This window comes from Bidens hawaiensis, unplaced genomic scaffold, assembly GCF_021521415.1.
Source record: "Bidens hawaiensis isolate Kalapana, Puna unplaced genomic scaffold, B.hawaiensis_p1.1 tig00023222_1, whole genome shotgun sequence".
Taxonomy (NCBI): domain Eukaryota; kingdom Viridiplantae; phylum Streptophyta; class Magnoliopsida; order Asterales; family Asteraceae; genus Bidens; species Bidens hawaiensis.
The window spans coordinates 131627-148990 of record NW_027493642.1 but is presented as its reverse complement, the minus strand read 5'-3'; the positions used below and the strand labels follow the sequence as shown (position 1 = coordinate 148990).

At 43.1% G+C, this 17364-nt stretch overlaps 1 protein-coding gene across 1 annotated transcript; it reads left to right on the top strand.

The window, feature by feature from the left end:
• Window positions 1-411: 411 nt before the first annotated feature.
• On the top strand, window positions 412-16940 carry LOC143567129 (alpha-dioxygenase PIOX-like). The gene is made up of 9 exons (XM_077053621.1): window positions 412-637; window positions 760-1026; window positions 2365-2514; window positions 5576-5709; window positions 15257-15470; window positions 15562-15707; window positions 15807-16034; window positions 16119-16321; window positions 16402-16940. Exons 1-7 carry the CDS (start codon window positions 518-520, stop codon window positions 15832-15834), a joined length of 1059 nt encoding a protein of 352 aa, XP_076909736.1. The 5' UTR covers window positions 412-517; the 3' UTR covers window positions 15835-16034; window positions 16119-16321; window positions 16402-16940.
• The last annotated feature ends 424 nt before the right edge of the window (window positions 16941-17364 follow it).

Sequence of the window (17364 nt, the reverse complement as noted above, 5' to 3'; positions counted from 1 at the left end):
TCATTACCATATTACCAATTTACCCTATTTTAATTTTTTTTTCATGTTGCTATGAGGACATAATTGTAAAGTTATAAATTTTTTTTCTATCTTTTCCTTCCAATCTAGCTCAAGAATGTAATAAACACTTTCTTTTCTTTTCATTTATTTTAACTTGTGAATGTCTTTTAAGTATATAATTTCTTTTCCTTTCTTCCTCTATCCAATCTTATCATTTCTTTTCCTTGTATTTTAAACCCGAGAACACAGTGCTATAGAGTAGTGGTTTCGTAGCATATATGGTTGTACAATCTCGACTTAGAAATTTTCCATTTTCCAAATTGTGGTTCTTGTACATTTTAATTTGGCGTGCAACTAATTAACCTTCTTACTTTTCGTATTTTTCAACTTTCAAGTGTTAGAATATTCAGAGTCAAACCACAAACGTGTTTGAAGTGCCCATATCATATATAGTTCTATATATAGGCCATTTTAGCGTTGTAATTCTCACAAAAACATTATACCAAAAACACACAAAATGAAAACATTCATATCTTCTGCAACACAAATATTTTTTTCACCCATCAAACACTTCATCCATGCCGACTTTCATGAACTCTTCGACAGGATGACACTCATCCACAAGTTTCTCTTCTTGGTACGTTAATATTATTTAATCCATGCATGCATGTTCATTAACTAATACTTAGACAGTTAGACTACTTTAAAATTTAAATAATTAGTTCAAGAAAACATGATGAATATTATATACTTTGGCAGATCATTCATGTTGTCAATAAGTCCCGGATAGGGTGGCATCGGTTCCCTGTGTTCTTAGGGCTTGCTTACTTGGCTATACGTCGAATTCTCCATGACAAGTATAACTTACTCAATGTTGGGAAAACTCGAGTGGGGGTTCGGTTTGATACCGATGAGGTTGCTTTCAGGACGGCCAACGGAACGTTTAACGATCCTTTGAATGATGGTGCCGGTAGTGAAGGAAGTTTCTTTGGCCGTAACATGTCACCTGTTGATCAGAAAGATAAGGTATGTGTATATAATTATATATTAATCGGTGATTGAGCTTCTAGTGTTCTTTTCCAACTTCTTTTCTTAAGTTGCATTTTAAGTTTGATTAGGCCAAATCTCTTTTTAGGTCCGCACACGACGAAGTTTTTGATTTAATTTCAAAGCTTTTTATAAGCACATGTTTCTTTCCCGAACGTATGATAATATTAAGAAACGTGATAAATATAATAAAATTTCAATCAAATATATATTTTTGTAAGACGTTTAGAATATTAAGGTCAACAGTAATGGTTTCACAAAGAAATGAATAACGTCTCGCCATGTCACTGTTATGTAGATGAACAGGGCCGGCTTTGAGAATTGAAAAATAATCTTAGATTGTCCGTAATGCTACAAATCATCGTTCTCACTTCTCACATGTTGGCCTATATATCAAGAATCCCACATCAGCTTTTTTACCTAGAAGCATTTTCACCCCAATACTATCGTACCCATCATTCCACATACAACCTATTTTTACTATTTAATTTATTAGTTAGTGAGGGAAAACAAAAAAAACAAAACTACGTACGTGCATCAGTTCTTGGCCACGTGCGGAACTGCGGAAGACACGGATGGGCTTATATACATAATCTTGAGACACATGATAAATTTAACAAATTTGAAAGAAAAAAAAGAAGATTTTTTCTAATAATATATCAATCATCAATGAATTATGTATTAAGTTTAATTTTTAAAGTTGGGTATCTCTCTGGTAAATAACGTAATTAAGTTCCAGTGACTAAGATCCGATATCCAATATTTATTTATTTACTTATTTATTTATTTATTTTCTTTTTATAATGCAGTAGTTGGCTGTACCTGAAATTCTAACTGCTACCCTGCTGACCCATTGATGTATAGAGCATCGTAGGCTCCACACTGATAATTACTGTACTACTAGAACATTTTAATGCACATGTACATGCATACTTTTCAATTATTTGATTTTGTTTAATCACAGTGACTTGATCAATACTTTTTCATGACGGGCATAGCAGTTTTGTCCAACATAATTATTTATGAGAAGTGATAGATCATATACACAGAAACCCGTTTACAATTAATCAACCCATGTTACCCGTTATAATAAATGGGTTGTAATTAGTACAACTGGTTAAACGGTTCGTAAATAGTAAATGAATTGATAGAATAAAACGATGGAATGAACTTATAAATTATATAAGCTTCGCTAATTTTATTCAAATTTCCATAACTTGGAAATTACGTCCAACAAAATAAACGGTGTAAATAGTTATGAAGTCGCTAGGGTGAGGCGCGCAAATTATGTGTACTAAACGTATTTTTGTGCATCAGCTATTGAAGCCAGATCCGATGGTGATAGCAACAAAGCTTCAAGCACGTAAACAACTTCTAGACACGGGAAAACAGTTCAACATGATTGCTGCTTCATGGATTCAGTTCATGATTCACGATTGGATTGATCATCTCGAAGAAACAAAACAGGTCTGGTTTATTAATATACGCACCTCCAACTGTTGGGTTTCGTAGGCCTTTTGTTGGCCCGATTTATTATTTGAAGTCCAAAGGGCAGATGGGTGTAGGGTGGCCAGACCGAAGCCCGGCCCGGTTTAGATTTCTTGCATAATAATTTACTAACCCTAGTTCAGTCTCTATATAAACAACATTATGTACTTGTAATCTTTTGTCACTCAATAAAGAATATCTAGTTGCCACCCGTGGACGTAGGTCAGTTTAGACCGAACCACGTTAAATCCTCGTGTTCGTTTATTGCTTTTGTGTGTGTGTTCAGTTTCGTGTGTGCGTTTAATCCTAACAAGTGGTATCAAGAGCTTAGGTTCGGATCACACGAAGAACACGATTGTAGGAGAAGAATTGGGTCGATCTAGGGTTTGTATCTTGGCAGTCGTAGTCGAAAGAAACCCAGCGGTCTGCGGTTTATATAATCGCACGTCCAATATTAAGCCGCCACCGTAACAGTTCATCACAAATTGAATAGGCATCAAAAGTCAAAGATGATTTGTCTTATGTGATCTAAGCAAACTCCCAAGGTTCTAGAAGCTTAGTAGTTGCACAAAGAAAGAAAGCCATTTGTTATTTTTTTTTTGGGTGCACCGTTCTAAGGAAATAGAAAAGAGAATTGTTTTTTTTTCTTTTATTCCAGCAATCTTCTTCGATCAGTTGGGGCTGTTTTGTTTGGGCACAAGTTTTATTTTTGTTGTTTTTCAATTGAGCAAATAACAGTTGAATCAAGATCCTATTTTATTGAAGAACCGTTGTTAATCAGAAGAAACGATAAAGAAACCGGGAACCAGTGCTAACCGCGTTTGTCAGATTTTATTGTTTCAGTTTAAAGTTTCAGTTTCTGATTTTCAGTTCAATATTCCGCTGCGTTAAATAGGTTGATTATTTAACAGAGTTCAGTAGAACAGTAGTTAAGTTCAGGCCCATGCCATTGCGTGTTTGTATGTGTTTTATCTAGTTTTTCCGTTTTAGTCATTGTCATGGCAGAAGATGGAAAGGTTTCAATACAGAAGTTTGATGGACAGAAATTTGGTTGGTGGAAGATGCAGATTGAAGCGTTACTTTGTCAAAAAGACTTAGATGTAGTGCTTGAGGCTGAAAAACCAGAAAAGATGTCAGAAGCAGATTGGAAGAAGTTAGACAAGAAAGCTAGGGCTTGTATTACTTTGTCGTTGTCGGAAGATGTGGCGTTTAACATCATGAAAGAAACCACAGCACGTGGTATGATGGAGGCGCTATCCAACATGTATGAGAAGCCTTCGGCAGCGAATAAAGTCTATCTTATCCGAGAGCTAGTGACAACAAGAATGAAAGAGGGTGGGTCAGTTACAACGCATATCAATAATCTTAATTCGATCTTGTCCCGCTTAGTGTCAGTTGACATTAAGTTTGATGATGAAGTTCAAGGCCTCTTGTTATTATCCTCTTTGCCCGACAGTTGGTCGCAAACAGTGACTGCAGTTTGTAGTTCGTCTACAAATATTACTTTCGATGGGATTCGAGATCTGATTCTGGGAGAAGATTCAAGACGCAGAAGTTCAGGTGAATCATCAGGCAATATGCTAGTCACAGAAGGTAGAGGTAGAGGAAAACAGCGAGGCAGTGGGAGCATGAAGAGGAGTCAGTCTAAGACTCGTAAGGATATTGAATGTTGGGGTTGTAAAGAGAAAGGGCACTTCAGGAATCAGTGTCCGAATGGTAAGAAAGAGGTGAACGTTACAGAAGACGACACAGATGACGGGGTCAGTAGTGATGAGGCTTTGGTTTGTAGTGTTGAGAGTAGCGTTGATGCTTGGGTGATGGATTCTGGTGCATCGTTTCATGCCACTCACTGTAGTGAAACGATGAAGAATCTTAAATTTGGGGATTTTGGAAAGGTTCGACTAGCGAATGATGATATTTTAGAGGTTACGGGTATGGGAGACGTTGATTTGATAACTTCAGCCGGTACTTCTTGGACTTTAAAAGACGTGAAGGTTATTCCAAGTTTGAAGAAACGTTTGATTTCAGTTGGGCAGTTGGATGACCAGGGGCACGATGTTAAGTTCGGGAATGGGCAGTAGAAAGTAGTCAAAGGGAATCTTGTGGTTGCTCGTGGCACGAAAATAGGTTCATTGTATATGGTCGGCATGTCATCGAAAGGAGTGGATCCAGTTTTGGTGAAAGACAAAATCCGGTTCACAGAATCTCGTGGGCAGAAGAAGGTTCGTTTTGCAAGTAACAAACCCAGAGCCAAAGTGAAGATTCAGGATGGACGAGCTAGGAAGGTTAAATCAGTTGGGGGACATCGTGACAGTGGGAGCACAGGTCGTGTTTCAGTTACAGTTCCAGGTCGACAGTGGATTAAGAAAACCAGTATTCCAACTGTAAAAGTCTCTCCAATGAATTACTTGCTGAATATGGAGAGTGTTTGTTCTCAGGTTATCTCAGGATCCGGTAGTTCGTTACAGTGGGAGCCGGTAGGGACAGAGAATGGGTCAGGGGCAGTTTCAGCCGTGACTGACGTGTTGGAGCTCTGGGGAGCTTCAACGGGCCTTCTGGTTAATTGATGAGAAGGCAGTGGCAACTAGAAGAAGTTTAATGTTCAGATTACATAAGTACAATCAGGAGTGCAGACGAGAGTATTCAAGGCCTCCGAGTGGGAGATTGTTGGGTTTCGTAGGCCTTTTGTTGGCCCGATTTATTATTTGAAGTCCAAAGGGCAGATGGGTGTAGGGTGGCCAGACCGAAGCCCGGCCCGGTTTAGATTTCTTGCATAATAATTTACTAACCCTAGTTCAGTCTCTATATAAACAACATTATGTACTTGTAATCTTTTGTCACTCAATAAAGAATATCTAGTTGCCACCCGTGGACGTAGGTCAGTTTAGACCGAACCACGTTAAATCCTCGTGTTCGTTTATTGCTTTTGTGTGTGTGTTCAGTTTCGTGTGTGCGTTTAATCCTAACACCAACGACATAAGACTTAAGGATAAATTGAAGTGCTAACTAACACATATATGCATTAACCATGGATTTACAGATTGAGCTTAAGGCGCCTGCGGAAGTAGCTAGTGAATGCCCTCTAAAATCCTTCAAGTTCTTCGCGACAAAAGAAGTTGATACTGGTCTTTTGGACATTAAGAAAGGTCATCGTAACATCAGAACCCCTTGGTGGTATGTATACATATAGTTTTGTATATTTGCATGTTAAATATATTCCCATTCATAAATATATGTCGCGAAAATAAATTAAAGCGATAGATATTGAAGAAACACTAAGTGACCCCGGGCAGATTATGGGTAATCTGGGGGCTAAGTAATGTTTCCCTCGAAGGTTAGGTCCAGCAGAGTAAGTTGTACTTCAGGGAACCTGCAAAACAGACACCGTGAGCTCGTCACTGAGAAGGGGGGGGGGGGTTCCTCCTTGTGACCACCCTCCGGCGTGAGAATCAGTCTATATTGCTCTTTAAATATAAAAGTATATGAATACTATTAGAGCAATTATCAAGTAAGTTATACGAGATAGTAGATGATGAAATGATAATACCATTTGCTGTCTTTTATAGCCGAAGGTGGGTTTCCAAGGGGTTTAGCCGGCCCAACACGCTACCAACTGTAACCTATGCACGTGCCCTACCTGTGAGTGGTGGATAGGTAGCGGCTGACACAGAGCAGGCGTGCCGTGCACTCTTCGTCTTCTACCAACTGCAGGCTAGGCACGTGGTCTGGCAGGAGTTGGTGGGCAGGCGGCGGCTATTGGTCACAGTGTTGTGGCGTGCTGTCTGCCACGCTGCTGTCAGTGAGCTGTCGCATTCTTGGTCAGATCTTTTGTCTTTACCTCGTCAGGTATCACGCAAAAGATCCTCCATCATACGGACTGGCCCATTTTGGCGGGAGTTTTCCCCCTCCCGCCTTTGCTCATTCTTTCAGGTGACACTGAATATTTGTAAGTGTTAAGCCTTATGCGTGTAGCTATGCTGTGCGGGTAGCCTTCCCTGATGGCTTGTATCCGCAACTGCGGGAACAGGCGGGTTACTTTACCATTGGGAGGCTTTTCCCTGCGTATGCAGCTTGCATACTGCGCGTAGGCTTCTCTGAGCATGGTGGGTCCTGCGGGAGTAGATGGTCTTTGCGCAGACATCCTTGTTCAAGGTGAGTCATGCGGGACCAACTGAGCCCTGCTGGGACCTACCTCTTCAAGTCCCCCCAGTCCAATGTTCTTCTCACGAATGTCTAATAAAGTGAGGTGAACTTTTGGACTTAAGCAAAGGGTTTTGAAAAGGGGTTTTTGTAAGGTTTTCCATGGGGGTTCTTCCCGCGGAAGTCCTTGTCACTTGCAGAAATTCCCGAGTTTCCTGCTTGGTCTTTGGGTATGATGCGGGTAGGTCTGTAACCTCCTCGCAAGTCAGGAGCATTGAGTCTTAGTTGTGCGGATTCTCCCTGTGGTTCTGGTAGTTTTTGAACATAGTGATCAATTATGTTTAAACCACCAATTCCATCTTGGAGCCTCAAACAACGTAGTACTCGATGTTCCCGCTATGCGGGGATATTATTTCCGTTTTCACAAGCATTGCCCAGAAGATCCTTCCTGGTTTCAATTCTCAGCGGGTGCTAGGTATGTGAAGGGTTTTGCCTTTACACTGTACCTGCATCCGTCTTACGGTTACTTTACTTCCAAGGTATTCCTGGCGTCCATTCCCTGCGGGTGCTAGGTATGTGAAGGGTTTTGCCTTTACACTGTACCCGCACCCGTCTTATGGTTACTTGGTTGCCAAATATTTTGGCTTCAATTCCCTGCGGGTGTTAGGTATGTGAAGGGTTTTGCCTTTACACTGTACCCACACCCGGCTTATGGTTACTTGTTTGCCAAGGTAAGGGGTATTTTCCCGCTTACTTTTTTGAACCTTAGTCTTCAAATTTTTAAATTTTGAAATTTGAAGAGTTGGTGGATGGATAACAACCCAATACCTCAAACGTCGTGCGACGGTTTCTTCTGACTGTGTCAGGACGTGCCAGAAGTTATGGCGACATGACATTATGTGGTCATTCCAGTTGCTTTTTCAGGCGCGTGGGCACGGGATTTCGGGCGCGTAGCCGCGAAATCTCTGGCACACGTCCTTTTGACAGCTGTTGCCAGCTTGCCTTTGCCACGCGTCATAGTTTCATTGCACCTTTGATTTCTCTCTCTTCCGTATTAAATTCATCGCATTAATTGCGATTACTATATAAAGGGGGAGAGGGTTATTTGCAATTCACACTTTCCACTTTCATCTCTTCTTCTCCAGTAATTTCCGGCGAATTTCTCTTTTTCGGTAAAGCATTACTCTGAAATCTCTTCTTTCTTCCACCATGTCTTCTCACGATGCTGATGATCAGAAGACTGCTGGCGAATGCCAGTGTTCTCTTCCTGTCGAGCTGTACCAGTATATCGTCAGGAAGTTCATGCTCGAGTCTCTCGAGCCTGAGTTTCCTGAGCCCCACCATACTGTGTACGATGCCCCTAGTGGCAAGATCGGGGTTTATGCTGCATTCTTTGTCTACGGGAACCTTAGGTTTCCGTTGACAAAGTTTGTGTACCGTGTCCTAGAGAGGCACGGTGTGCACCTGACAGAGGTGCACCCCATGGCCATTGCCAAGGTCCGGCACTTTGAGTGGGTGTGCCGGATACTGGGCCTTGAGCCCCTCGTTGACCGCCTGATGACCTTCTATACTTGGAGGTGCATCCAAGGGTGGTACACTCTTACAACCCGTATCAAGGGTTTAAAGATTTGTACCACCGAGCGGAGTCTTCGCTCATGGAGAAGAGAGTTCTTCTTCATATCCGCTCGAGCCATCCCCATTGCCATGAAGTTCAAGAATGGCCAGACGCTTCCGAACCTTCCCGCCATCAACTATGAGGAGGCGGAATGGTTCGCGAAGATATCCCGGGTCCAGTCCCCGGTTTTCCGTTTTCCGGAGTCGGCGATGGTGATGCTGGGGATGAGCCGGGTGTGGAAGGCGGCGAATGCGGATAAGGTTCCGATCGTCCTCGAATATGGTTCGAACTCTGTCCCTTATGGTATGTCTTGTTTCTTTTTGCTGACTTCGATTTTTTCTAACTTTCTTGTTGATTTCAGAGGGTAACGATCTTCAGTCGCTCCTGAATCCGCGGGAGGAAGATGGTCCTGCGCGGATGGGTACTCGTGCTCTGGACGAGAACGAGTTGCCCATCTTAGAGCAGACCGCGGGTCGGTTCGTGGAGGTTTACCCGCCGGGCCAAGAGATCTTGAGCCACCGACGGCCAGGTAAGCCTATCTTCTATCCTGAACCCCTCAATGCTGTGCCTGCTGCTGGAGTTAACATGTCTTCTTCTGAGGAATCCGCAGAAGGTCCTCCGCTGGTGCGGAAGAAGAAGGCTGCCGTCGGGAAAGGCAAGGAGAAGGTCGCCTCTACGGCCGACCCGGTAGTCCTATCTGACTCAGAATCAGATAGTGCAGAAGTGGCGGGGAAACCCGGTGGTGAGGAGACCACCGCTCCGGAGGCTATAGCTGTTACCTCCGGGGAGGAAACGACGACGACGGTTACCGGTGTCAAGAGGCCGGTTCCCTCGGGTTCGCCCCCGCTCGTCCGTACGTTCAAGCTCAAGAGACCCCGTAAGTACCATCATGATTCTTGTCTAAATTTATTTCAAATAAATTTTTCTAACACTTTTGTTTGTGCAGGTGTGGATGTTAACGCATTCCAGGGTGGATTTGGAGCGAGTATTCCCCCGCCAATGACGGTAGGCTCGGTCAGCCTTCCCGAGGCGTCGACCCAGGCGCCTGCGCCTGCTTCCGCTGGTTCCAGCCTTCCTGAGGCTGTTCCGGCTGAGAAGATGTCTCCGCCGGCTGTGAGTGCAATTTTTACAGCATCTCTCACGGAGCCGGCGGTTACTGCTGCTGAGGAGGCGGCGCCAACAATGGCAACCACAGCGGCTGCCACTATGCCTGCGCCCCCGGCACCGACGGCCGAACCATCAGGTATGCGCCGGGCTTCCCGCCGATCTATGCCACCTTCCCGTCTGCCTGACCTGTTGGATGGATTTCCTTTAGGTTCAGGTGATGGGTCTGGCGGCTATCGGCCTGTTATTGACCCTACAGGTACGTAGGGTTCTTTTTCCCTTATATATTTTTATCATCTTTTCCTAACTGCCTTTGTTTCTTTTGCAGTGTCGGATTCCAATGAAGTGTATGTTCCAAGATGGAACATACGCCGAGGAACAACCCTTCGCACCCCTGTGGAGTGCGTGGACTGGGCTCGCCACGCTGCTCCTCATGGTGCGTTGGGGGAAGCCATGGCTAGCTACCAAGAGGGTAGGCTAACCAATGAGCTTCGGGTTCTCCAGGTCCGGACGCAGCCCCGCGTCGAGCTGCTTTGTCGTGAAAACGACAAGTTAAAAGCAGCGCGCGCCAAAGATGTATCTGAAGCGCGGGCTCTTCGGGAGGAGAACCGGCAGTTGGCCGCTGCCGCAGCCGAGAAGGAGAAGGCATTCAAGGCCCTCGAGGTTGAAGTCCAGGCGCGACTCGAGGCCCGCTCCAAGGCTGCCCAAGCTGTGAATGAACAGCTTCGGCTGGCCAAGGAGACTGCGCGAAACTCAACTGAGAGGGCTGCCAAGGCTGAAGCTGTTGCTGAGCCACTTCGCGAAGAGAATGAGCAGCTTAAATGTAAATTAAAGGCTCTTCAGCATGCTCATGACGCCTTGGCAATGGAAGATGCCAAGAAGCTGCAGGAGATCCTTGACCAGAGGGGGGTGCTTGACCGCACTGAAAGGAAACTCAAAAGCGTCGAAGAAGCTGCCGCCAAGGAAGTTCAACTTGCCAACCTTGATAAAAGCGGAGCCGAACGTGCTTACAAAGAAAGTCAAGCTACCCTCCAATGGCTGCTTCGAGAAGCGTTGCCTCAGGTATCCTCTTCTTTTTTTCTTCTCTTTCTACTTGTAATTAGAAAATGTTCTAACTTGTAATTTTCTTTTGTAGGTTGTGCGTCGGGTCCTTTCAGAGACCTCTTACGACGATGCAATGAGCGCAGCCCTCAACGCTTCTCATGAGGATGGGGAGAAGACTGGCTTCCTGCTTGGTCTAGGGTTTGCTGAGAGAGGCTTTCCGCCCTCCAACTTCCCTTTATTCAATGTTAACACTGCAGCTGCTTATGACCAAGCAGTGAACCAGTACGCTGCCTTCCCGCATCCGGTGGTGGAGAAGGTGAATGAAGCTGCTGCTGCTGATGATGGGCTAAACATCCTTAAGACTTTCCTTGGACAGCCGCGCTCTGACGGTGCTGGTCCAAGCGGAGGTGGTCCTGAAGCCTGATCCTGAAGATCCCTTCCCACTGCTAGGATAGACTTAGCTTTGTATAGATTTCTTTTAGGCGGGTAGTTACCCGGCCACTGTTGTAATATATCATTGAAATATACGATTGTTATTCCTTTCATTGGATTCTTTGCTTTATAAACTTATGACTTGCATACTTAGTTTAAATTAGCAATTTTCCAAGTGTTTAGAATAAGTTAACCTGTGAACGTGGTTGATGATGGGTTAGAGTTTTGCTTCCTCCTTCGTGATTGTGCGGGTATAACCGTCACTTGCACTTGGTAGGATGGCTGAACTTTTGCCTTCATCTGATCGCGTGTAGGTTTTTCTTATCCTTTTTTAAGTGTTCATAAGTTAACCTTTTAACGTGGTAGATGGTAAGTTAAGTTTGGCTTCCTTGTTTGTGATTGTGCGGGTAAGACCGTCACTTGCACTTACAAGGATGGCTAAACTTTACCTACATCTGACCTGCGTGTAGGTTTTCCTTAGAACTTTTTAACATTTTGGCGTTGTGTTTATGCGGGTATTGCCGCCTTCCACACGCAACTACTTCTTCCCGTAAGGGAAGTTCATAGGTTACAAGCTATCAATACATCATGAAAGGAGAATCATTTCCATTAGAAGTGGCTCTAGGCCTTTTCTTTACAAGTTGGAATTGATCTACATATAACATTTGCGTAATTGAGCTCCATTCCATGTTCTAGGGATGGGAGTGCCATCGAGCCTTTCGAGCCGGTATGCGCCCTTTCCCAGAACTTCTTTGATAACGTATGGCCCTTCCCAAATCGGGGCCAACTTTCCTGGGCGTTGTTGGTTCGAAGCCTCGTTGTTACGCAGTATGTAGTCTCCTTCATTGAAATTGCAGAGTTTTACCCGCGTGTTGTAGTATTTTTGCATTTTTCGTTTGTAGTTTTCTTCACGCACGGCGGCTAAGTCTCTGCGCTCTTCGGTTAGCATAAGGTCTAACCGTCTTTCCGCATCATTGTCTTCTGGTTGGATTAAGACCCTTGGTGAGGGTAAACCGATTTCGACTGGGATCATGGCTTCAGTGCCATAAGTGAGACTGAACGGGGTTTCTCCCGTACTGGTCTTCTTCAGCGTTCTGTTTGCCCAAAGGACGTGTGGAAGCTCGTCCACCCAACCGGATCTATGTTCCAAGAGTCTTCTCTTTATGCCTTCGACGATGCTCTTATTTGCTCTTTCCACCTCACCGTTACCTTGCGGGTGTGCCACTGAGGTAAAGGTGTGGGTGATTTGAAGTTCTTTCAGCCACTGCTGTAGCTTCTTGTCAGCAAAGTTGGTGCCATTATCGCTTACCAAATTCTGTGGAAGTCCAAAACGACAAATAATAAATTCCCAAATGAATTTTTTGATATGCTTTGCGGTTGTTTGGGCTAAAGGTTTCGCTTCTATCCATTTGGTGAAGTAGTCAATGGCTACCACTAGGAACTGAACATTCCCAGCTGCTGTAGGAAATGGGCCTGTCACGTCAATGGCCCACTTCTGAAATGGCCACGAGGAAGTGACAGGAACAAGTTCATTTTTCGGGCGATGCGTGTTGGGTGCGTAAAGCTGGCAAGATCTGCATTTTCTGATGTATGCCAACGCGTCCATATGCATCCCCGGCCAGAAGTATCCCGCGTTGTTTAGCTTGGCTACCACAGCGCGGGGGCCTGCGTGTACTCCACAGATGCCTTCGTGAACCTCCCTTAGGAGGTAGTCAGCATCTTGGTTGTCCACGCATCTTAACAATGGGCCAAGAAAGTTACGTCTGTAAAGGGTGTCATTGACCAGCTGATAATTCAGTGCTTTACAGCGTAGTTTTCTTGCCTGTGACTTTGACTCTGGTAACGTTCCTGCTTCAAGGTATTTTATTATTGGGGTCATCCATGTTTCTGTACCGGTTTGGATGACACAAATTTCCTTGTGCGGGACTGATGGTGTTTCGAGGAGTTCAACGCGGATGTCCTTTCCCAAGTGGGTGAAGGCCAGTGATGCAAGCTTGCTTAACGCATCCGCAGATTTGTTTTCGCTGCGCTTGACGTGTATCACTTTACAATCATTAAAATCGCGCATGATGGCTTTGGCCTGGGCAAGGTACAGGGCCATTGTGTCGTTCACAGCCGTGTACGTCCCGTTTATTTGGTTTGCCACTAGCATGGAATCTACATGGGCTTCCAAATTTTTTACACCCATTTTACGCGCAATCCTCAATCCGGCCAGGAATGCTTCATATTCAGCTTCGTTATTCGTACTTGGAAAATCCAGCCGAATAGCATAAGTATATTCCTGGCCTGCTGGATTTGTTAATTTTAACCCTGCGCCTGAACCCTCGTTACTAGCTGCTCCATCAGTGTAGAGTCGCCAGACCTCATTGATTTCGTGTGCTGGGGAGGGTTGAACCTCCTCCTGACACTCTTTCTCCCGTGAAGCGGGGACTTCTGCAATAAAATCAGCCAGGACCTGGCCTTTAATGGCTGGTCTCGGCTTGTATTGAATCGCATATTCTCCCAATTCAATTGCCCATTTGGCTAGACGTCCCGATAACTCGGGTTTGCCTAGAACATTTGAGAGTTTGAAGTTGGTGAGAATAGTGATTGGGTGACCCTGAAAATATCGTCTCAACCTGCGTGAAGCGTGTATAAGTGCCAAGACTAGTTTTTCCAGGGTAGAGTACCGGGTTTCCGCGTCTGCCAGCACGCGGCTAACATAATAGATTGGCATCTGGATGCCTTTTCGTTCTACAAGCAGGACTGCCCCGGTTGCTCTATCTGTTGCGGAGAGGTATAGGATTAACTCCTCCCCCGCTTGTGGTGCTGTGAGTGTTGGGAGTTCGATCAGGCGTGATCGAATCTCCTGAAAAGCTGCTTCCGCTTCTGGTGTCCAGCGGAAGTGCGTTTTCTTTAAACAATTTCTTAGCGTTGACACAAAAGGGAACGACCTATCCGCATGGTTTGCCAAAAAGCGGTTAAGCGCGACTAGTCGTCCATTCAGTGTTTGAGCCTGTTTTATGGTGGTAGGTGATTCCATTTTGACAATGGCTTCGACCTTTTCAGGGTTCGCTCTGAAGCCATCTTTAGTAATAATGACTCCCAAGAACTTCCCTTCTTCCACCCCAAATGAACACTTGCTCGGGTTGAGCTTCATGTTTATCTTTCTGAGCGTGTTGAAAGTTTCGTCAATGTCTTTCAACATCGCCTCTGGCTCGGGGCTTTTGATGACCAAATCATCCATATAGACTTCCAAGTTTCTCCCAATTTGGGCGTGAAACTCTTTGTCCATTAGTCGTTGGTACGTGGACCCCGCGTTCTTAAGTCCGAATGGCATCATTTTATAACAAAATGTGCCATCGGGCGTCCGAAAGGCGGTTTTGTCCTGGTCATCTACAGCCATGTGGATTTGATGGTACCCCTTATACGCATCCAAGAAGCATTTAAGGCGAAATGGTGCCACCGAATCCACCTTGAGATCAATTTCTGGCAACGGATAACAATCTCTGGTTCTAGTAAATGTTTAGATAAAACACGTATGTAAGCGAGAAAATATATATTAATATATCACAAGTTGTTCTTAATAAACAGATATAGATTACGGATACTTGTTCCGCAGTATGAGTGTTCATTCGAATTATCAATCCCCTATCATATTCTATAGAATTAAGTTAAAGTCAATGTAGATACTGAATAGTATATACAGTGGCGGACCCAGGATTTTTTGCCAATGGGGTCCCATATTTTCGGTGTTCAAATTTTTCGGGTCGGTCGTTGTTCAGGTCGGGTCGAGGCGAAGAACATAATAAAAAACAATATCATAATAAAACTTTCTTTTCAATCATCACTACCTGAACGGGTCAAAATGGGTCAGGTTGACACATAAACACTTTGTTTTCCCTTTCTTAAACATTTTTGAGATAGAACCTAGATCCACCCTTTCATAAGCATGTGTTGAAAACCATTAACTTAAACTAGTGAAAAATAAAACTGATATTTTAAAGTGTTTGAATGTTTCTAAAGAAAACCATGCATAAAGTTGAAAACAATGATATGTATTTTAGAGGTGTTTGAATGTTTCCAAAGTTATCATTGCAACATTAGCAATCAAATGATTGATTAACAATAAAAATTAACACAAAAAACCAAAAACTGAGCCTTGTAAGACTTGAACCCATGACCTTTCAAAGATAAAACAAGGGACTTTCCACCAGACCACATCAACATTAATAGTATGGGTTCCAAGTATTAAATCTTATAGGGTCCTCAAAAAATTTAATATACCGCTTCTAATAAATTTTTAAAAAACATTGGTGTCCCGGGACCCCGATCCACACTATGTGGGTCCGCCCCTGAGTATATATGAAGTTACTTAATATTTAAGAGCGGTTTGCATACGAACAGGGACGGAAGTGCAGTATATGGTAGCAACTCAAGGGCTGCGAATCATGTCAGAACGTTCATTGACGGAAAGCTCAAGATTGCAAAAGACGTCCTCCTCCAACACGACAACGATGGACTGCCCATAGCAGGCGACATTCGTAACAGTTGGATTGGGGTGTCCACTTTGCAAGCCCTCTTCATCCACGAGCATAATGCAGTTTGTGACACCTTAAAGGTATATAAATATTTATTTGCCATTCAATTACCAACCAGCAATATAAATTTCTCACTTATTGACTTATTGATAATATACTTATGATAATCAGAAAGAATATCCCGATTTGGATGACGAAGATCTGTATCGTCACGCAAGACTAGTAACTTTGGCGGTGATCGCTAAGGTCCACACCATTGATTGGACCATCGAGCTTCTCAAAACTGACATGCTTAAAGCTGGAATGAGAGCTAACTGGTGATTACTTAGTTAATTAATTAATTACAAGCTAACCAATATGGTTTAATGTGTTAGTACCATTATTATTAATACTTTGTTGAAAGTTGATACATTTAGGTATGGGTTATTGGGGAAAAGATTCTAGGATACATTTGGGCATGTTGGAGGAGGTATTTTAGGAGGTCTTGTAGGGTTAGACAAACCCGAGAACCATGGTGTTCCCTACTCGCTAACCGAAGAGTTTACAAGTGTTTACAGAATGCATTCTCTCTTACCTGATCAACTCATCATTAGGGATGTCCATTCCACACCCGGCCCTAACAAGTCCCCGAAAATTACTAAAAAGTAAGACATGTATATGGTTGTATGCATGTTTGTTCATGTAATAACAATAAAAAAGTTTGTTAATCATCATGAGTTTACATGCAGGGTTGACATGATAAATTTGATTGGGAAGAAAGGAGAAAATGAACTATCAGAAATTGGATTTACGACACAAATGGTATCAATGGGACATCAAGGGTGTGGAGCGCTTGAGCTATTTAACTATCCAGTCTGGCTGAGGGACATTGTCCCTCAAAATGTGGACGGGACAGATCGCCCTGACCACGTTGACTTAGCGTCACTCGAGAGTAAGTATTTTCTTTCTTTAACAAAAGAATGTGTACATACAATATGTGTAATCCTAACATATATATGATGATGGATGCAGTTTATAGAGACAGGTAGAGGAAAGTAGCAAGATACAATGAGTTCCGTAGATCACTTTTCTTGATCCCAATCGCTAAATGGGAAGATCTAACTGAGCATGAAGAAGCTATTGCCACACTTCGTGAAGTGTACGGTGATGATGTCGAACAGCTTGACCTGTTGGTAGGAATGATGGCCGAGAAAAAGATCAAAGGGTTCGCTATTAGCGAGACAGCGTTTATAATCTTTCTAGCCATGGCATCAAGGAGACTCCAAGCATATAGATTCTTCACTAGCGATTTTAACGAAGATGTGTACACCAAAAAAGGGTTCGAATGGGTGAACACAACCGAGAGTCTGAAAGATGTGTTAGATCGACACTTTCCAGAGATGACCGATAGATGGATGAACTCGTCGAGTGCTTTTTCAGTGTGGGATGCTGCCCCGGAGCCTCATAACCCCGTACCAATTTATTTCCGTCTCCCTAAATGATAATGCTTCCACGAAAGAAATTCGTTACATGTTTCGTATACATGTGTATAGGTATACTCCATTGGGGTGCCTTATGTAAAATATATTTTTTGTTAACTATGCATTATTTAACTTTCTTGTGGAATAAAGAAACATATCAGAAATGGAATTGTATTTATTTTGATGAAATAATATGTATAAATTCAATATATTGAGTAGTTTTGATTTATTTATGTTTTGTTGAATAATAAAATTTGTTTCCTAACTATTTTACCTCATATCTCAAGTGATACAAGAACCTATAATTATTTGGTTGAAAACTTTACACTTTTTAGCACTGGATCAAGCCACCGGTAGTAATTGAGAAATAGTTTAGACACTTATTTATTTATTAGGATTTATTTCATGTATACTTTACAAAAATTATATATTATCATATATATCATTCTAAACTTAAAATATTATATATGTCTTTACAAAATACAAAATAGTTAAAATATATATGATCATTTTA